The 20833-nt window shown below is 39.1% G+C and overlaps 1 protein-coding gene across 2 annotated transcripts in view; it reads right to left on the bottom strand.

Annotated features, from left to right (window-relative positions):
* CRPPA (CDP-L-ribitol pyrophosphorylase A) overlaps nucleotides 1–20833 on the bottom strand; it is a gene marked incomplete at its 5' end in the record, with an annotated part of 280876 nt that overhangs the window by 237669 nt on the left and 22374 nt on the right. The window contains one exon of one of the 2 annotated variants that reach the window (XM_080936583.1): nucleotides 10583–10732. The exons of the other annotated variant lie outside the window; for it this stretch is intronic. Coding sequence (XP_080792709.1) covers nucleotides 10583–10732 — 150 coding nt within the window. The remainder of the gene's footprint in view (nucleotides 1–10582; nucleotides 10733–20833) is intronic. 2 annotated transcript variants of the gene reach the window in all.

The raw sequence follows: 20833 nt of genomic DNA, 5'->3' as shown, positions 1-20833 counted from the left end.
ACACATTTTAGGACATGACAAGAAAATAATTTAGCATTGAAGATATAGGAAGGTTAAGAGTTGCTTGTGCACATGCTAGTGGGTTAGAGAATAGTTGGCCCTCTCTGCTGGAATTGGATCACAAGTTGCATGGGAAAGAGAGCCACCATGAGCCACCATGAGCATATGTACTAACTTGGGAAGATTAAATGTGAAAAAGCTGGGAAGCTAGGGAGGGAAAGGAACAACATGGTAGGTGGAAATATTGCAGAAGGGACCTGAGTGGAGTCTGCCAGGCTCACAGCCGCTGAAGGGGAGCTAAGGGAATTCACAGAGAAGTCTAAAACAAAAAAATAAAATAAAATAAAATTAGGCCTGCGACTGTCCACTGCTTCTGTGGGTCCCCAGCCTGATGACTGCTACTAACAATGCTCAATAGTGTAAGCAGGAAGAAAACATGCTCCCCAATGAACCTCAAAGGCAAGAACAGTCCGAAAGTTTCAAGGGCCTTTAAGGTCTGCTGTTCAGCCTGGCTGACAGGAAAGGTCCTTGGAGAGCGCCGTGTCTGCTGTAAGCCTGCCTTCTTAGCGCTGCTGCCTTGAGCTACTGATCAACCCAAACCAAACATCATCCCCAGGCGGGTCGGACTGACACAGTGACGTGTGCCACAGAGGAAGAGCACACAATGCAGGAACACATAGAACTCCTTCATCTGCCTAAAGACAGCGAGGAAGGTTTGAATAGCTCATGACTAGGTTTGAAAACCTATGTATGTTCTTTTGATTGAATGCATCATCAGTCTCACAGTACTTGTTCCATCATGCTACAACTTTCTAAAACAAACAAACAAAAAAAAGAGCCAAAAATGCAAAGAATGGAAGCTCTAAGACCAGCCTGCCTAAAACTAAGGTTTACACGAGCCATAAAGCTCCCAATATAGTAACATACATACTGCACAACTTAACAGAACTAAGTGAGCTCCACAGGAGCAAAGGAGAGCCGGGCCTAAGTGACCTCAGCATGGATACTGCCAGGCTTTCGTCTGCTATTAGCACCAATCAGTGAGTTTTCCCTCTGAACACTGCCAGTGGATGCTCTTGTTCACAGGCACTTTGTGACGTAAGTATGCTGCAATCATCCTGGACTGCTGTGTCCTGCTCAGTCTGCCACCCTCTGTCAGAAGACAGCCTGCAAACTAGAAACTGTCACTTCTCCTCATCCAAAACCAAAAGTATGAGTCTCGGGTATGCTTGATCCGTCAGTATCCAGTTTCCATTATCATTCCCAGCCCTCCTAACCGTGCACCAGAAACAAACCCCCAATCCGAGGGGCAGAACCCCATAGCAAAAGATTGGGAAGAGATGACATGGTGGCTTAAAGGTCATTTCTATCATTTAAAAGGGGAGGGGCGCAGCATGACTTGTCAAATTCTTATGCAAACAAACCAGGATTGAGAAAGGTAAAAGCAAATGCCCCAAACATTACCAAGGAGCCAGCGTTTCTCCTTACAGGAAAACATGTAGCATACCGCCTGCATCCACTCACACTGTCTCTGACTTTCTCACATAGTGAGACAGTCTTCTAAACCAAAAACATTCCATGGGACTTTTCTTTTCCTGGTACAATAGCACATACCACAGAAGAACGAGGCATGTTTTGTTAGCCCCTCCCTAGGCTCTGAGTCTATAGCCTCTGTGTGTTTCCTGCTTTGATTTTCTTCAGTTATTTTTACATACATTTGAAATTCAACCACATCCAAACCATAGTCTTTAAGTCTGTTGAACCTAACTCAAGAACTATTTTCACGTTTTGTTAACTCAAAGTCACTAAAGAAGTGTGAGTTAGGATAAAAGTCTGAAGGTTTGGTGGTGGTGTGTTCTAAGCATTTTACAGTAAGCATATTATCTATTCCATAGTAGAAAAGGACAAAACATGCCTTTAGGGCAAGTCATATTTTATGCTACAAGAATTTTTTTTTAATTTTCTAAATCATACAGTAATACACAGTCAACTATCACTAGGCCTACTGTTCAACAAAATTACACTAAGGTCTGAGCCAAAGCAAAGGAAGACATGCTATGTCATTATCACCTTACAACTCAAGTATAAGCTTAACACTAAGTATTTAATATATATACATTATTCAATATGTATAACTCTAATATGCCAATGGAAAACAAACATATAGCAATAAAGATTGTTCATAAAGTGTAATAGAAAATATCTTAGTAACTTTAGAATATAGGAAGCAAAGTCCTTCAAAGTACAAGTTCTGAGTAAATGAGTTGGATGCTCAAAACTAAGAATTAAAATGTAAGAAAATCAACTTAATTCTTCTTTATAATTCTACTGACTACCAATAAAAATATTCAAACATGAAGAATTTACCAGATATAACTGGTCGAAATTTAATGAAGGCCAATGCATGGGATTCCAGTAACACAGCATTCCTGCCCTCTGATTCCCTTGGTCTCTCCCAGCCTTATGTACCAAGAGGACAGCATGTGAGCTACAGGTCCTGTATCTGCAGATGTACTGTCTGTGGGTCCTCTCTATGGATGTTATCTTAAAGTTCCATGGCATCTGCCAAGGTCTGTAGTTTCTGACATGGCTCAGTGATGGAAGCATGGTTTGATATGTCAGAGTTCAACTTTCTATGAGAAGGAAGCTAAGAAAGAGGCAGATGAGTCCTGTCTCTTTGGACAGTTGACTCAGACAGGCATGTAAACCTTCTGCTCAGCCTATCTGAAAGATGAAAGAAAAGCTCTGTGTACTCCTGAGGCAGTGGGCAGATTAGTAATATATCTTCTTGTATCAGCATTTAAGTTTTGCCTAAGGCTTACATTCCTGAGGATCTTCTGCCAAGAAGACATTTTTTAAAGTAATTAAGAAAATTAAATTAAGTAGCTTCACTGAAATCAACAAATAATGAACCCCAAAGTACTCAATATATGTATATAACAGATATTAACCACTCAAAGGAGGCAAAAATTACTAAAAACAGATGATTAATGAATGATATCAGGAAAAAGTTAAGACGAGGAGAAGAAAGTAGGAGCCCTGAATTACAGAATATTTTCAATGATCTCCAAATGCATTGAAGGCTCATTTGCAAACTGAGAAGGTAACACAATGAGAATAAAATATACCGCCACACATAACACACTGGAACCAAATCAGAGGAAGAAACAATTTGTGGGTTTTAGACTAATTACCAAGAATTTCTCAGTTAAGGACTTTTGTGCTTAAATATCACAGCAAAGGCCATAACGTCTTGATCTACACTCCAAAATTTTCCCATAAGAAGATGAGAAATAAGGTAGCATACCTGTTGTAGTTATTGTTAGAAAAAAATAACATGGAAAAATTAAGAAGAAAACACCATGACTTGGACAGTGTTCAATTTCCAAAGCATCACAGAGGTCTACACCATTGGGCATCACAGACACAAGCCCTGTTTGCATTCCCAGCTCAGATACACCAAGAGCTATTAGGCATATTTGGCAACTGTTGTTTATGTGGAATGAAATAATGCTTTGTAGAAACATTAACATGGAAAACTTCCTCTTTCTGATGCAGAGTATTTCACCTTTTAATCTCTATCCATTTCACTTTCATTTTCCTGATTTCCTGCCATTCACTTGCACATCATGTACATACACATATGCACACACACACACACACACACACACACACACACACACACACACATGCACACACACACATACACACACACACACACACACACACACATATTTTCATCCCTTTCCTCACATACATGCTTAGAAACATGTCCTCCCTTCTCCTTAACTCTGTAGGTCACCAAGGGATATCATTAGGTTCATTCTTAAGACTCTTATTTACAACTGAAAATATCAAAAATCCCAACCTCTAATCCAATCCCCATTACATGCTCAGCACTGGCCTATTCTATGCCAGCTGAGTGATCCAAGATGAAGGAAAACTATACAAGAAATAAGACTTAAAAAAGAAATAAATTACTAATAATCACAATGCTCTGAAGACAAAATCAAATACCTCTGACATAATCTTATCTTTGTGAGTGGTTTCCTATTAACTCAGCTGCTGAGTCCCAGATAGACTGACTATATATGACACAGAGTTTATTTATTTCAACCCAGGTGAGTCATGGGTAGCATATGTGTTAGGAATAAAATCTCTATTATATTCTTTATTTTTTCATATTTCATACCCAGGGACATAGCAAAAATTAGTGGAAGCTGAGAAGGACATTGCATTTAAAATTCAGTAGGCAATGTATTGTATAAAGGAGATTTTCCTCTAAACTACTTTAGAATAACATGCAAATACTACATAAATCCACATAAAAGCCTAGGATAGCAAGTCAAAAAAAATTAATCAAATTATTCACATCCCATAGAACACTTCTGGCGCTGGTAAATCTTGCTGTATCTATTATGCATGTGCAGTCTCAAATTCCCAATTAACTAACTAGCCATTCTAAACATGGTATTCTTAGAAATGTTGTGCAAGAAATGAGGTAGTGTTTTCTAACAATGAAGCCTGGAAGGTGATCTGTGACCACCACATCAACTTTCTCAAAAGACAGTCTTGTGTAATTGGAAACCATTTCTGTGTAATACTCTATTGTTTGTCATAAAACTGTAAGGATACCGTGACATATTTGAACAATTAGTAGAAATTTCAGGGTCCACTCTGGGTTCATGCTACTAACTATAAAATTTGTTCATTGTTCTTTAATTCTTGCCATTTTCCTTTGATATCTTTTCCTTTAGCAACTTCTTACTATATCATTAAAAATTCCCAAAGGGTAGACTTGGGCTCCAGATGATCTTAAGAGAAAAAAACAAGAAAACCAATGAATACTAATCACACAGAAGAGCCCAGAACCAAAAGGCAACAAATAACTAAATATTTACATTATAACCTTAAGTAACCCACATACAAAGCTTGTGGGTTTTACTGACTTTTACATTATCAGCATTGCAAATATGGTACTAACATTTCAGTATTCATGGATTCAACCAACCTTCCTGCTTTGTGTGTCCTGGATGGTATAAGAAAGCAAGCTGAACCGGCTACTAATCACTCCCCTGTGTACATTTGTTCCTGCCTCCAGGTACCTGATATGAGTTCCTGTCCTCACTTCCCTGGATGATGTACTACAGCCTGTAAAATGAAATAAACGTTGTCTGCTCCAGTGTTTTTGTCTTGTTTTAGTTTGTTTTGGTTTTCTTTTGTTTTCTTCTGTCATGGTGTTTTATCACAGCAGTTGAAACCCTAAGACATCTATCATCGTGGTGCTCACAGTCTACCTGCAGTCAGTCGTTTCACAGTTGAATTCCTAAGTCACCGTGGGAAGGAATTCAAAGCATAGAATGGTTTGGCCTAACTTGTCTGCCTGGAACTGGAAAAGCTTCCCAAGTATCTGCTTCATATCCGAAGAGCATTATAGAATAGGAACTCAAATCTCAGGAGAAGGAAGCATAAGTGAAGGAAGTAAAGGGAGCCAAACACGGTCAGAGCCCAGAGAAGATAGGCAGGAGATAGGCAGGAGATAGGCAGGAAGCAGCAAGGGAACTAGTAACAGCAAATTACGAAGAGCAGAAATGTGGTCACTGGACCCTCCAGAGTCACCTACAATATCCAACAAAGTCACCCGCAACATCCAAGGGCATTTGACTAATTACTCAACTTTGGACAGCCTTGGCTCCAATGAGCGTATTTCTACCTAACTATTGGATAGTGGTGAATTCCGGTACATGTTTTTCATAGGAGCTGCATGAAGAGAAGTTCTATCCTGAAAACAAAAAGTCAAAAAGAAAGTCTATATCTCAAGGCCACATAGATTACTGAACCATTCAATAGCTTTGCAGATTTCTCAATAAAAAGGTTTTCTCAGTTTGTTATAAATACCCCCAAAACATATTTGTTTGTAATCAGAAAAGAGAGAGAAAGAGAGAGAGAGAGAGAAGGAGTGTGTGTGTGTGTGTGTGTGTGTGTGTGTGTGTGTGTGTGTGTGTGTGTGTATTTAGACTGAATAAAAGAGAGAAAGCTAGTGCTGTGCTTGCTTAACATGTACAAGTTCCTTGGTTCAATCTTTAGCACACGCGCACACACATACACAGGTGTGGAGAGAAAAATGAAACAGCAGCATTTTCTCTTCCAAAAGCCTAAATATGGTGCTCACAACACCTCCCTGTATAAAAGACCTACTACCTAGAGCTAACACCATTACTACATGGGTTCATCCATCACTGCAGTGTTGTCTGCTAGTAAATCATCTCCGTTAATGAGCTGTTAAGTCATCTATCTTCATCTAAAATTGCTTGTATTTACCCTCTTTTTTCTTCTACTTAAATATGCCAATGTTCCTCTTGAAATTGGTCCTCTATTCTCCCGGAAATTAACTCAGTCCAGGTTTTCATTTACAGTACCTTCAATCTAGTGGTTGTGGTCTCAGCAATCTGCTAAAATCCATTGGCACAATTTCACTTAAGTTCTTATCCATCCCTCAGCAAAATGGGTCCACCATGCTGAGAATTCCCTTCACTGGGATTCTGGGATGTAACCTGCTTGGCCACATGACCAAACATCTTTCCCCTTAGCCAGTTATTCCTCATCACTATGGTGTGTTGGACAATGTTTTCCTGTACAATGATACCCATGCCCAAATCTCTATATTCTATTAGCAGAAGCTAGAGGGTTTTGACAGTGTGATTAAATTAACAATCATGAGACAAGAAAATTATCCTGAATTACCTAAGTGAGTCCTAGAAATCACAGGGATCCTCTAAAAGGTAGACTAAAATGAACCCCAGGGCATATGGCCATAAGAGTGCAAGGAAAGGGCCAGGAGCAGTAATACAAGCCACATGGGGGAAAGGGAGGGACAGGAGGCAAGTGCCCTGGAGCTCCTCCAGAAGTGGCACAACTCCATCAACACCTTGATTTAAACTTCCCATCTCCAGGACTGTAAGGGAAAAAAGGTGGTACTCTTTAAGGCATGGAGCTTCTGGTAATTTTTAGATACAACCCCATGAAATAATAATTCCTCTACAGCTTCAAAAGCTTGGCTCAGCCTTTTGTTCTCGTCTACTCTTTCTATATTCATTCATTTTATGATCTTGGTCAAATCCAGAGCATTAAATGCTGATATGACCGCAACTCTATATCTAGCTAAACATCTACACTAAAATCTTTCTCTGTTTCTAAAGCCCTAGGACACAGTGGATTCAACTTTTGGGAATTCCAATACATTATATCTAGAAGCCAAGAGAAGAGTAACAATAAAAGAAAGGAAAGAAAATTTTACATATGTAAGTGTGTGCTTGAGCACAAAGATAGATATAGATGGATGAATGGATGGATGCATGTGTGGGATAGATGATAGATGCATAGAGAGATGCATAGATTAATGATAAGATGGTAGATATTGATAGATTCTTGATAGATATAGATGGCTAGACAGATAGATAGACAGACAGTCAGAAAAAACAGTCAGTTCATGTCCTAAGTGATGTTTGCAGGGAATTATGGTTTAGCTGCCTTGGTAGGCATGCATCATAGAATTTCTTAGGCTAGAGTCTGTGGTTCTTGGGACACTATGTGCTTTACAGTTCTTAAGAAACCAAGGTATTCTTTCAGGCTGTAAAGTATTCAGGTTACCTGTGTTTCTCTGCATTCACTAGAAGTCCGGGAAGCATATAGAAGCTTCACAATACCATTAATCTTAGACATTAACAATGTGTGCTTGAATATCTCGAAAATGTCATAGTGTCCTAACAACTACCATTGTACTGTTCTGATAAGGGTATAAAAAGTCTCAGCCTCAGTCTTTCTGAAATCCCACCAGCCCACACCTGACAGACGACATTTCTACTGACCAGAATCAGGTAAGCCTGGCCTGGTAAGGCAGTGCTTGGTGCTTCCAGATGTTAATAAAATTCTATATTGCACAGGATTTGAGCAATCTATTATCAAGTTGTGGTCTAACTGGTCATTACCCCAGTTATAGTCAATACAAGCTTTCCAATGGTACTTAAAGGACTGTCAATGTGTAGGAAACCAATCTGCCTCTATTTGCAGGATGCTTGCCTAGCAAAAGTGTGGTTCTAATACAAGTGGCATGAAGAAAAAATGTTGTTCATACTTTCAGAGGTTACAGTCTAACACCAAAGAAAGAACCTCTCATAGCACAATGTTCTGCCTAAAGTTAAGGAGATCATTCGATTCTTTGATTGCTCCTCAACATAAGATGGTCTGCCTGAGAGACTCCTGTCTTTGAAAAGCTTGGGGAAATGACTGAAGACTCCCAGATTCTGGAGGAGAAGACTGTAAAAGCTGAAAGTTGAGAATCCATTGAAAATACCTTAGTTATTCTATTTTGGAGTCTTCAGTCACGAAAGGAAAGGTTTCTGTGCATGATCTGAAATTACTAACATTTTCTTTCACAATTGCTTCAGAATCTGAACCCAAGTTTTGAAGCAATGAAGAGGGAGATATGAGATGAAGGAAGAGCTTTCAACTGCATCCTACTATTAATTAGCCCATCGGGTTTTCCATGGGGAAGTAAAGATTCTGCTCTTTTAGCAAAAGCAGCTTACTCTTCATTACATTTTCTTAGCACTCTTAGCTCCAGTAGTCACACTGGACTCTGGAACCAGGAACTGGTGATGTCCATTGTTTGCGCAGGCTGTTGCAAACATGAGCTCCTGTTCAGAAGAGAAGGGTGGGGACCTCTTCACTCAGGCCATCTTGCCTTTTTCCCAAATGCTCCAGGCTCAACGTAAGTCTAGAAGTAATCTCATACCTGCAAGATTCTAATTCTAACCTTCCAAAGCCTTCACTTCTATCTAAAAAACAGATACCTATGTCCTCTTCTCTCAGAACAAATCTTTGAGCCAGTGACTCTCATCTTTGATATGTGAGATACAATCTACTAGTAGAATTGTCCCAATTTTACCTCCAAATCATTTGAAACACTAGCATTTCCTACTACACTATCTACATTATTCCAGTTGCCCAAACTATTTTGCATGTCTTGTACTTTTCAATCCTATGACAACAAACCACCTCAGAGAAATAACTTAAGCGACGAAGGGAAAATGTTCATAATTTCAGAGGTTACAGCCTAATATCAAAGGAAGAGCCTCTCATAGCATAAAGCTCAGAAAGCAGAGGAAGACTCAGAATGAGAGCAGGCAGACGTGGTGATGCCTGCAATATCCCCAGCACAGAAACCCAAGGCCAGCCTGGTCTACACAGATAGGTAGAGGTCAGACTGGACTATGAGAGCTTATCTCAAAACCCAAAAAGTAAAATGAATAGGACCAGACTTCTCTGTCAAGGGTAAGCTGTCAGTAGCCCACTTCTTGCGCCTCCATTATGGTTTCTATCACCTCCTACCATGGCCCCACCAGACTGGGACCAAGTAGTCACTGCATGAACCTGTGCTAGTTCATACTCAGACTAAAACAACATAGAAGAGTACATATTAAAGTTAATAAACACCTTCACAAACCTCAGAAATGTGCCAATGGCAGAAGGTAGCCCAGCAATAACCAGGCTGCATCATGGGGTATGTGAACTCAACGTCAAGAAATAGAAAAATTAAAATATGATTCTCAAGGTAATATCCTGTATTCCAAGTTATTTTACGGAAAAGAAAACTGTCTGAACTTCTCAGTAAAATAAAATCCTATATAATTTTTTAAAAAAACTAACTGAAGCCAAGTATTGATAATTGAATATATGTATGTGAATAACCACTGCCATTAACCTAACTGTATCTGGAATATTTGGTATAAATGTATTTGTTACTATTATTCATTAACCCTAACTGCCCAGCTCTTTCATTTACTGATTACCAATCAAGCACAGTTACTCCACTGTGTTTCACTGAGGAGTTTCTGATAGATTAATAATGACTTATTCAAATATGTAAACAAATGGCAATAAAACCATATAAGTACAGAAGATTTCCAAATGAAAATAAAATACTCAAATTCTAGTATTAACTTGTGGGTGATATTTTTATAGTCATTTAATTACATATTTAACTTAAAATGCCAAGCATAGGTATCTGTGCCAGAAAATTGACCATACTGGGCCTAAAACTATTTTTCCTCAGGAACACAAGTTTGTAAGATAGACGTGGGCCAGTGCTTGGGAAGGCAGGGTTATGGCAGACTTGATGTGCTTGAACTGTCTGAATGCATAGCACTGTCTACACTGGGCATCTGCATTCCGCTGGAGACTGGGAAATTTCTGCTAGCCAGAGGACACGTATGTGACCAACCCCAACAAACCCCCTGGGCTCTGAGCCTCTAATGGACTGCCAAGCATTCCTGCACTTTCATTACCTCAGGAAGTGTTTTCTGTGTCCCATCAAAGGAAGGGGGAGCTCATGCAGCTTCCAAAAGGATTCTGCAGAAGCATTGCCCGAGTCTGTCCTAAGCCAATAGAATTCTCCTGTTCCTCCGACGGAATACAAACTGGCCTACAGTATGACTACATGCCGAGTCTCAACAGGTTTTTCTAGAAATTCAAATGTGGAAGCACTTTTTAAAAGCAGGACAGAAGCAGCCCAAGTTCTTACCTGCCGATACGCTTCATAGATTACATCAAAGAGAAAAGCCTGGGGCATTTCGCTTGCCCTATGCTTGGCACGGTCCAGTGAGTGGTCTAAGTGACCATCAGCAGAGGGACTGATGACAGTGGACACCAGAGGTCGAATTGCTCCTGCAGCCTATGAGACAAAGGGAAACTCATGTTTACTTTACCTACAGAGCATTTGGAGGAAAACTCTAAATTCAACATCTCACTTCCAAAAACAGACTTCATACTTTCAACAGTCTCCCTAGGAAGGCATGTGAGCAAAAGTGTTCACTCAACCCACAGTTCACAACTAAAATTTTAAAAATCAATTTCATAGGATGGAAGTTCTGTCTCATTGTGTATTCAGCTTTCTTTCTATCGGGCAGACTAGGTTGCCTCGATGAGTAACTAACGCTGCTGGTTATCAAGCCAGATGCCCCAAGTTTGGTCCCTAGGCCCTACATGGTAGAAGGAAGCAGACTCCCAAGGTGGTCCTCTGACCTTTATTAGTGTCCTATGACACATGAACCCTTTCACATCACACACACACACACACACACACACACACATAAATAAATAAATGAAATAAAAACCCTTTCCCTCCTAAGTCACTGAGATCAAACTCTATAAAGGAATGTTCCGGGACAATTGGGTTTTCCCTGAAGATGGGAGGGAAAGAAAGAGACTATTGTGAAACAATTGAAATGAGTTTTAAATTAATGCTCAGAAATGAGTGTACTTTCAGAAAATTTAATTTACACATTGGATCATTAAAAAGACAAACTCCCCAGGATCCCCACTATGAGACTCAACAACCTGAATAACAAAGAATTTATGTCTTGCTCTAATTCCTTTTTCAAACATTTCTTTTCAAATATAACCTCCGTGCAGCACTTCCTCAGGCCAGGCACCCACTCATTTCCATGTCTACAATGGAAGCCCTGTCTTATTAACAGCTGCAACTAAACTTCATGGTAAGGCCGACTCCGTGATGCCCATCTGTCATTTACTCTCAATAGGGTTTTCTTTGCAGCGTACTCTCGACCACCCTTACCAGACAGCTACCTCAGTGAAGTATCCTCAAAGGGAATATCCAAGGTCAGCAAGAAAACTAAACCTCTGTATCTTTACTCCAACATGACATTTCTTCCGCAGAATATTACGTGAGCATCTTGGCTCAAAAGTAAGAAACCAAGAGCTCGAGTGTGCTCTGAAGAGACCGTCATCTGATCCAGACAGGCTAGTTTACAGCAGAGGAAGGCAGGAGGCAAGGAGACGGTGTATAACTGCTTCACTGTTTCCAGCCCATCGAGTCACACATGGAGCCTAGACACAAATGCAAAGGGGATACAGCCAAAGATAAGGGACTCATACCTATAACCACAATGGGAAAAACGGGAAAAAGACATGTAGGCCCTAATTTTTAAGGAAAATATTAACTTTCCAGAAAGCTACCAACAAGCACTACTAGAATTTCATGCCAGGCTATAATGAAAGGGAAAACAGGACAAAACAGAAAAACAGACAACACCATCAAAACAAAAACAAAAAACAGAGAATATGAAAGATCCAAATTGGGAGGGCAAGGATTGTCACAAACTTTCCCCAGTGAAGCAGGCAGTGAAAGGTATAGACAGGTGTGTTTAATGCCACCACTGAGAGCCTCTGAGGACTGCCCCAGGCACCTACAGCAGACTAAAAACTTACTGGAGAAAATCTGAATCTTGGCTGGGAATAAAAAGTGTCTGTGGCACTTCACCTGTGACCTGCTTCCCCATCCTCAGCTCAGCCTTAACAGCAGCTCCAAGAGAGGTAAGCAGAGCTTAAAGGGGGTTTGCGGAGTGCGAATGACAAAAATGAGACAGACAAAAGCACGGGGCCCTGGTTCCAGCTCATAGTGGAAAAAGTAGGGAGGCAGTGGTCCCCCAGCACCTTGCACAGACACGGAAACCATGCAAATGTGGCCCAGATGGTCTCCTGCTCACAAGCAGAGCAAAGTTTCTATGCTAGGGAAAGATAGACAAGAAGGCAGCTCAGTTCTTCGAGGCTCTCCTTAAGTACAAGGACAATAGAGTAGCAATAGAGTAGGTGTCACTCCAAAAGAAACTGATCACTGTGCTCCAGAGTCTCACAAAATTTTTACAGAGGGAGAGAAGGGGTCTAAGACTAAAGTTCTATTAAAGTCCGAGAGAGAGAGAGAGAGAGAGAGAGAGAGAGAGAGAGAGAGAGAGAGAGAGAGAGAGAGAGAGAAATTCAGACTAAGAACGTTCTTAGAAAAGAGAGAATATAAGAATGAACAATTAAGAGGAAAGTGGAATCTACAAAAAAAAAAAAAAAAAAAAAAAAAAGCTAAGTTTAAGGCTATTTACCAGAAGACACAGGAAGCACAGCTAGCAAAACTCCCACCCACTAGGATCAAAACAAACTTCAAACATTGGGCTTAAACCTACCCCTGCAGAAAGGCCAGTGTTTAACTGGGTCAGATTGCAGAGTAAGTATGCCACAGGCATTATTAAAAATAGAGCTGAACAGCTCCCAAAGGATGATGTTGATCAGCCAGGAGTGATACCAGTCGACAGTATGAGGAGAAGCAGTGAGGGCCAACCAGGTCAGACCCCTGTCATCTCAACATGAGTCCACGCGCCTAGCTTTCTGACCTCTGAGAAAGTGACATTCGAAACGTTCTGTGCAAAAGACTCAAGTTGAGTGCCAAGGCATAAAACAAGCAAACATTCTTGAAAAGGTAGAAGGTAGGAACCAGTCTGTCTCTGGAAGTAGAAACACATATTTGTGAAAACATTCCATTTTTAATAAAGCATTGTATTCAAAGATAACAATTTAACTGGTACATGAAGAGACTAGGAAAGCCACAGAAACTGCCCTGAGGTAGAAATGTGGGTTTCTTTTCAAATCACCTCTATACTATGTTCAGAAAACTACAGGGATCATGTGTGAAGTGAAGCAAGGTTTTAGATACTTTCTTTTTTCCAATAGAAATCCTAAGATTGATAGTTGCAAGAATTAACATGACTCCCTGAAGGAGCTCAATGGTTATTCCCCAAGAGAAAGGAAGAGAGCCAGAAGACAGTGGGGCAGGAGCCACACTGAGAGAAAAATAATAATCTAGCCTGCAACCACAGAATCAACATCTCAAAAGAAGAAATTTAAAAACAAAAAAGAGACGCTTTGCTAGCCAGCTCCCCTTACAGACGATATGTGATTTTCTTCAGTCCTTACAAAATGATCTCCAACAGTGATTATTCTGCAGGAAAGAGCTCATCATCCGGGTACCAGCAAATTTAAAACACTAGGGAAAATGGAAATTTCCTCCCTTCTTTGCTTAACTGGTTGAAAGAACCAACTGAATTAAATAGCAAATAAATAATTTGCCCATTGCAATGCAATTAAAACAAAAAAATGAACAGAGATAAGTGTGCAGGGAATAATGAAATGACATGGATGGGAACATGACTATGATGACCCATAATGCAAAAATCCCCAACAAAAACCAGGAGCCAAACCTGCGTGTTCACTTCTCTCCTTCCAGCTGCGGGAAGGGGCTATAGAGCTAATGAGCTGATAACTCTAACAGTGGATTTCAGTTTGTGGCACACAGAGGACACATGCATAACAATAATAATGGAAGGAAAGAAAGATACAGTTATGTGAGAACATTTCTACTGTGAACATTAGGTCAGAAACACATATGGACCTTTCATAATGTCTAACTTGCAAGATACACCAGCTTTATTGATAGGCACATATGGGCTCTTTGAGTCCAATGTTAATTAATATCAGTAACCAGTATTAACTGCCATCACCTCACATGGAAAATACACATACTTAGATTTAGCTATTACTTAAATTTAGCTATCACTTAGTATTACTTAGATGTAGCTCTTTACGTAGATCTGAAAATGACTGAAAGGAGTTGAAAAGGCAAACTGTTTCAAAGATACTAAGAAATTAATACACATATAGAGGATTTTGGTGGTGAGATGATCTGAAATGCATTTGGGCTGCTTCCGTTGAGTCAGACAGCAGAGTCAGAGTTGAGCTACAAAGTTTAGTAGCAGTGGCAAAAGAAGAGAACTAGGTACAGACAAACTAAGCCGATAGAAGAACAGCAAGTGTAGACAGGTGAACAGAAGACAGGCAGACAGTAATTAAGGCCACATCAAAACCAGAGAACAAGCCAAACCAAAGGACCTGAGGCAGTCAGCTTCTCTGCCTGTTGGTCCCTTAATATACATATGTGGTGGTCAAATTATAGCCCAACTGGCTTTTACAACTCCAGGGCTATGTTTCCATGTTCATGGAGTCCAGATGAGGGAGTTGAACATCTTCTCTGTCTGGTGTATCTTCTGAATTCTTGGAAATGTTTTTCCTGACTATATCACTATGCTCACTTAGAAGGAGAAATAAAATAGTCCCAGGTCATGATTTTTTTTTAACAGAGCAGTCTGAGTAAGTCATGGGAAGCAAGCCAGTAAGCAAGCACTCTTCCATGGCCTCTGCATCCTGCCTCCCAGTTCCTGACATGTGTGAGTTCCTGCTCTTCAATGATAAATAGTAAGTGCAAACCAAACAAATCCTTTCCTCTCCTACTTGCTCTTACGTCATGGTATGCTGTTACAGCATTAGAAACTAAGACAAATACCTTCAATAAAGTCACATCAATTAGGCACATAATCTTAGAAACAATAATCTTAAAAAAGTGTTTAAAGCCACAGTGGCATGGAAAATTCTCCAAGACAGATAGACCATAGTTACCATAAAATAAGACTTAATAAAGAAAATATTGAAGGTGGCCACTAGGACCCATCAGGCCCCAGGTCTGCTCCAGGAAGTGTAAGAAATCCATAGAGGCTTCATGGGGACGACAGCTGAGGATGACCCTCCAAAGCACACAATATCTCCAAAAGAACTGTAGAGGGGGAAGGCATATCTTATGGAAAGGTGTTTTTATATTTTTGGTTGTGAGCCTAGCCTTTAACAGCTGAGCCATCTCTCCAGCCCAGAAAGGTGTTTTTAAAAACCGTATTTGTGAAATTGGACAAAAAGATGGTTGATGGCTATGGTCCACGTTGCCACCAGAGGCCATACTGATGTCCATGATTCATGCTGCTGCTGGAGCCATATTGAAGTCTGCCATCCCAGCTGCCACCAGAAACCATCTTAAAGTCCATGATCCTGCTGCTGCTGGTTGCTATGGGCAAAGAAGCTTCTTTGCAGTTGTATGGATGACTGCGGGCTCATGGCTGAGAATGGGAGACATTGAAGGCTTCTGTGACAATCCTCTACTCTCCCCTCCAGAAAAGAAACATTCCAGACAGGAAGCTATTAAATCAAGTCCTTGAGAACTATGATGAAGATGCTAAAGTATTGCTCTTCAAAACCAATAGCTTCTGGTAGGGATTGGAGTGAGGAAAGATTCATTTCTTCTTTGAGGGATTGACCACTTGGGGTTTGACCATGCTCCAGTGAGTATATGGGAACACAAATTGAAATTGGTGGGTTTTGTTGTTGTTGATTTTTATTTTGTTTTGGCATAGAGGGCAGGGGGACCAGGAATTAATAGGAATTGAGTGCAGGGTGCATTGTGTGAAATCCCTAATAATTAATAAAAATATTCATTATCCTGGGGAATAAAGACTCACTAAATATTGAAGGACTCAAATCATACTAAGTATATTCTCTCTTTAGAATAGAAATTAGAACAGACAGTTAGAAGTTTCAGTAATTCAGCAATACACAGACATTGAAAAATATACTGCCAAAAAAATAAGCCAATGAAAACCAGTAAGAACCAGTAAGTCAAGAAAAGCAGTAAGGAACTTGAAGATACTTTACAATGAAAACACAGGCGCTGTACACGTGCTCTAGGGACTTGGCTTGAGTGTCACTGAAGTATCTATGCAAGTCTTTGTTTCTCTTGAACAATTCTTAAACATGAGTTATAGAAATTGCATCTGGATAAATGATGATCATGAAGGAAAGCATTTTGTTTTGAATACTATACATACACATTCTATCAAAGCAATCTTAAAAATGAAAAAAAAAACTGAAAATGGTCTGTGACAAGAAAATTGACTTAACCTAAACTCCCATGAATTTACAAGTCAAGACCAGTATGGATCATTAATCATATAAAAATCTGAATGAAAATACCATATACAACAAAGATACATGCACCACAATATTCATAGCAGCTCTATTTATAATAGCCAGAAGCTGGAAAGAACCCAGATGTCCTTCAGTAGATGAATGGACACAAAAATTGTGGTACATATACACAATGGAATACTACTCAGCCATCAGAAACAATGACTTAACCAAGTTCTTAAGAAAATGGTTGCATCTAGAGAATATCATCCTGAGTGTGATAACCCAGTCACAAAAGAACAGACATAATATGCAGTCACTGATAGTGGGATGCTAACCCCAGAGGCTCGGACTGCCCCAGAAACAACTCACAGACTGTGTGAAGTTCAAGAAAAAAAGAAAAACAAAAACAAACAAACAAAAAAAAACCTCATGCTCAATCCTTACACACCAAGAAAAGGTTGACTAATTCCGGGTTACATCCTGTTTTACATGTACTTTTTGCTCATTGTAACTAGTAAGACCTTAATACAGAGTATCAAACCTTAAAAAAAAAAAAAAAAAAGCCAAGCACTGGCACAATTGTATTTGTATACATTTATGCAAAAATGTTTAAATTTTTTTCTTTTATCTTTGTTTTTTAAAATAAAGTTTAAAAAAAGAAACTGAAAAAAAAGAAAAGAAAATACCAATTCCTTCAATAAGGATTCCATAAAAGAAAAGAGCAAATAGGGGAAGCAGAGGAGAACCCTGCCTCCCTCACTTGGTAATACCCAGCATTATCTCAACACCCACACAAAGCAAAGCCACCACAGGGACAGTTACTGCTGAACAATTGCCTCATGAACATATATACAAATCCCTATATGCCATCAGCCTCTGTATCCCCAGGGGATTGGTTCCAGAACTACATGTGCAGACTAAAATTTCTTATGTACGTGCCATGGGAATTACATAGAATGACCCACAGCCTCTCAGATACTTTAAATCATTTCTAGATTACTTACACCACATTCAATGTAAATATAATGTAAGCAGTTGTTACAGGACATTATTGGGGGCTGACAAAAAGAAACTCTCTACATGTTCGCTACAGATGCAGTTTGTTCCCAAGTATTTTCCTCCACAGTTGCTTAAATCTATAATGCAGAACCTGAGGACACAGAGGTCTGACTTTGCTTATAAGTATTCACAGCATATAAAATGTATTATCCACCATGACCAAGGGGAATGTATTCCAGGACCAGTAGATTGATTCAGCATACCAAAACGCAATGTACCATAATAACAGAACAAGAGCTGAAGCACATGGACATCTCAGTAGATGGAGAAGACACCACAAAGTACAACACTCCCTTCTTGGAGGGAAAAAACCATACAAATTAGAAACAGAACAGAGCTTGATCAACTAAAAAGCATCTTGAAAATACTATAGCTAAGATCAGACAGAACAGTAAAAACTAAGTGTTCTCTTTTTATGATCATGGAAAAAGATACAGAAATCTGCTGCCAAGCTTTCAATATTAGACATGATGGAAATTCTAACTGGGAGAATCTCTTAAGAAAATGTGATTGATGTGATCAGAAAAAAACAAGACTATCTCTGTCTGGGGCAGATGACACCATCTTATTTATAGAAGCCCTTTATGAATTCGTTAAAGAATTCTTAGGACAAATAAATCCTGAAAAGATGCAGGAAACAAGCTCAACTTACAAAAGCCACATGAGAAATGAAAAGTTATGAAAATTCCACTTAACGTGAGTATTTTTAAAGGAGTAAGTTTGTCAACGTTTAAAGTGCAATCCTAAGAAAAATATAAATAGTCGTAGCTCCAAATGGAACTCACTTTAGATGTTGTTATCTGTTTCCCTCAAGTACACATCAATGGCCATCTTCCTACATTGCCTCAGTTTCCAGACTTTCTTAAGAATCTTTATTAGTATGTAATTAGGCTGTGTCAGCTGCCACTCTGGATCACACATTCACGTCAAACTCAAATCAAGTGGAGTCATAAAATAAAATAAGCCCCAACACTCACATTTTGTTCTCAGTGTAAAACTGACCACAAGGAAAGCCTTGAGAAGAAACAATTCCAGGGTTCTAATCTTAATCTATTGATGAGTTCACATCTGAATGGACCACTTGGAGATGCAGTTTTTTATAGAAAGTGATCACATGAGGCCATGCCACTGAAGAGCATGTCTCTTCCTCAGACCGCTGATCTCTGTCTCCTCATTTAGTTACCAAGTAAGAATCAACTATGTTGTGTTTACAAGGTCAGGATACCTAGAGCATTTAGCATATGTCTCTGGCAATATAGGGCCTCTGATACTATCAATCCCAGAGGACGCTCTTCCGGTAAATAGGTGGGTTCCTGGTTGCCAACTTCCTTTCATTTCTTTTAATCTTTCCTTGTGTATTCATCTATAGGGTTGACAATAAATTAAAGAGAAATGTATTATTAAATTTATCTCTAGGCAATTTAATTATCAGTGGGTATTTGATCCAAAGTATACTCACACATGAAGAGTTTCTTCTTATTACTAATTTTAATAGCATTTCATCTGCTACCTTATAGATTAAGCCAATATGTAATTTAGGAAGTCACTCATGAATACTGGAATTCCAAATTGCTTGTTGAGCTTGAATGCATATGTTTAGTTATTCTCTAATTAAAGTTATTTCCTATTACAAGGAGCTACCCTTCCAGGAAGCCAGGAGATATTGGGAGGTAGGGAGGAGTTAGAAAGAGGGCTATAATCAAAATAAAATTTAGAAAATTCTTCAAGAATTAATAAAATATCACATCTATATTTTAATATATTCATATATTTGAGAAAGACTCACAACTTAGCCCGCTTGGGTTGGAGCTAACTATGTAGAAGAGGATAGCCTTAAACATATACAGGTTTTTGTTTTTTTCCAGAGCCTTCTTAACTGGAACAAGAATTCTCTTGGGATTTTTAGAGGGGTTCAATTAACTAGATTAGGGAAAATCACACAATGCCACGTTTGGATGATAAATTAATATTTAGATATTTTCAATAGAAAATAGCTTTCAAACCCCATTTAATCTCTCTCATCTTTTTATCTCTTATAGTGTTGTTTCTATAGCATCAATGAGTGCACTTCCATGTCTTCTATATTCTACATTCTCTCCCTGCCTCTCTCTCCTGCATCCTCTACACTCCTACCTTACATTCCTTCATTTTCCCTCCCCATTACATCATGTCTGCAATGCCACACAACTACAAGAAATAGACCTAGATGAATATGGACAGATGTCTCTAAACCATGAGCCACAACAAAATGTTCCTCCTTTAAACTTGCTATTTTTCGGTAGCTGTTGAAGAGTTGAGAGAAACTACCTAAGATATAAATTCAAGGTTTTCAACTTCTGTTTCCTCCCAGGCTGTCCAGAATCCATGTCAATCAGAGCTTTACCTCCTCAACTTAAGAACACTTACTAATATCACCAATGATGCAAACATTCCTAAATACATTAGACAATTCTTAGTCTAAGGATTTCCCATTTACTTTTCATAAACTATTTATAAAATAGTTCGTGCTTATGTTCCTATATAAAGAATATTTTTTTTATTCTTCAACTCAAAATATTGCAAGCATGAGACTCAAGACTTCTTTACCTACACTCACTCCATAGATTTCTACATCAAATTCCATAACTTGAAATACCATATAAATAAGAATTTCTACATGTATGGATCTTCTAGAAGATTCTCTACAATTTTGTACCAGTGCATCAAATTGCCTATTAAACAATGTCTATTTACCTTCATTGAGTTCAAAATACATATCAAAACTGTTGCATTAAAATCAAAGTTTTGGCCTTCTATGCTACACACCAGAAAATGCTCTTAAAGATATTGCCATGTACAAGAATGACAACTGTATTGTTCGAGTCAATCTTATTCAGAATCTTAAAAGCCAATTTTTATTTCTCCCTATCTCTCATAATGACTACCTAACTCCTCGGTCAACTCTAGTAACAGCAAAATAGCTCAAATATGCCTAGTCCTCATCCCTTCCACCATAATTCCTTCCATATCACTATTTTATACATTTGTTTTTCTCTGAGGCCTTTCCACAAGTTTCCCTGTTAGTTTTCCCTTTGGTATCTGTAGT

This window comes from Micromys minutus (assembly GCF_963924665.1).
Source record: "Micromys minutus genome assembly, chromosome: 1".
In the NCBI taxonomy this organism is placed as follows: Eukaryota; Metazoa; Chordata; class Mammalia; order Rodentia; family Muridae; genus Micromys; species Micromys minutus.
Note: the sequence above shows the minus strand (reverse complement) of the source record. Positions and strands in the feature narration are given on the sequence as shown.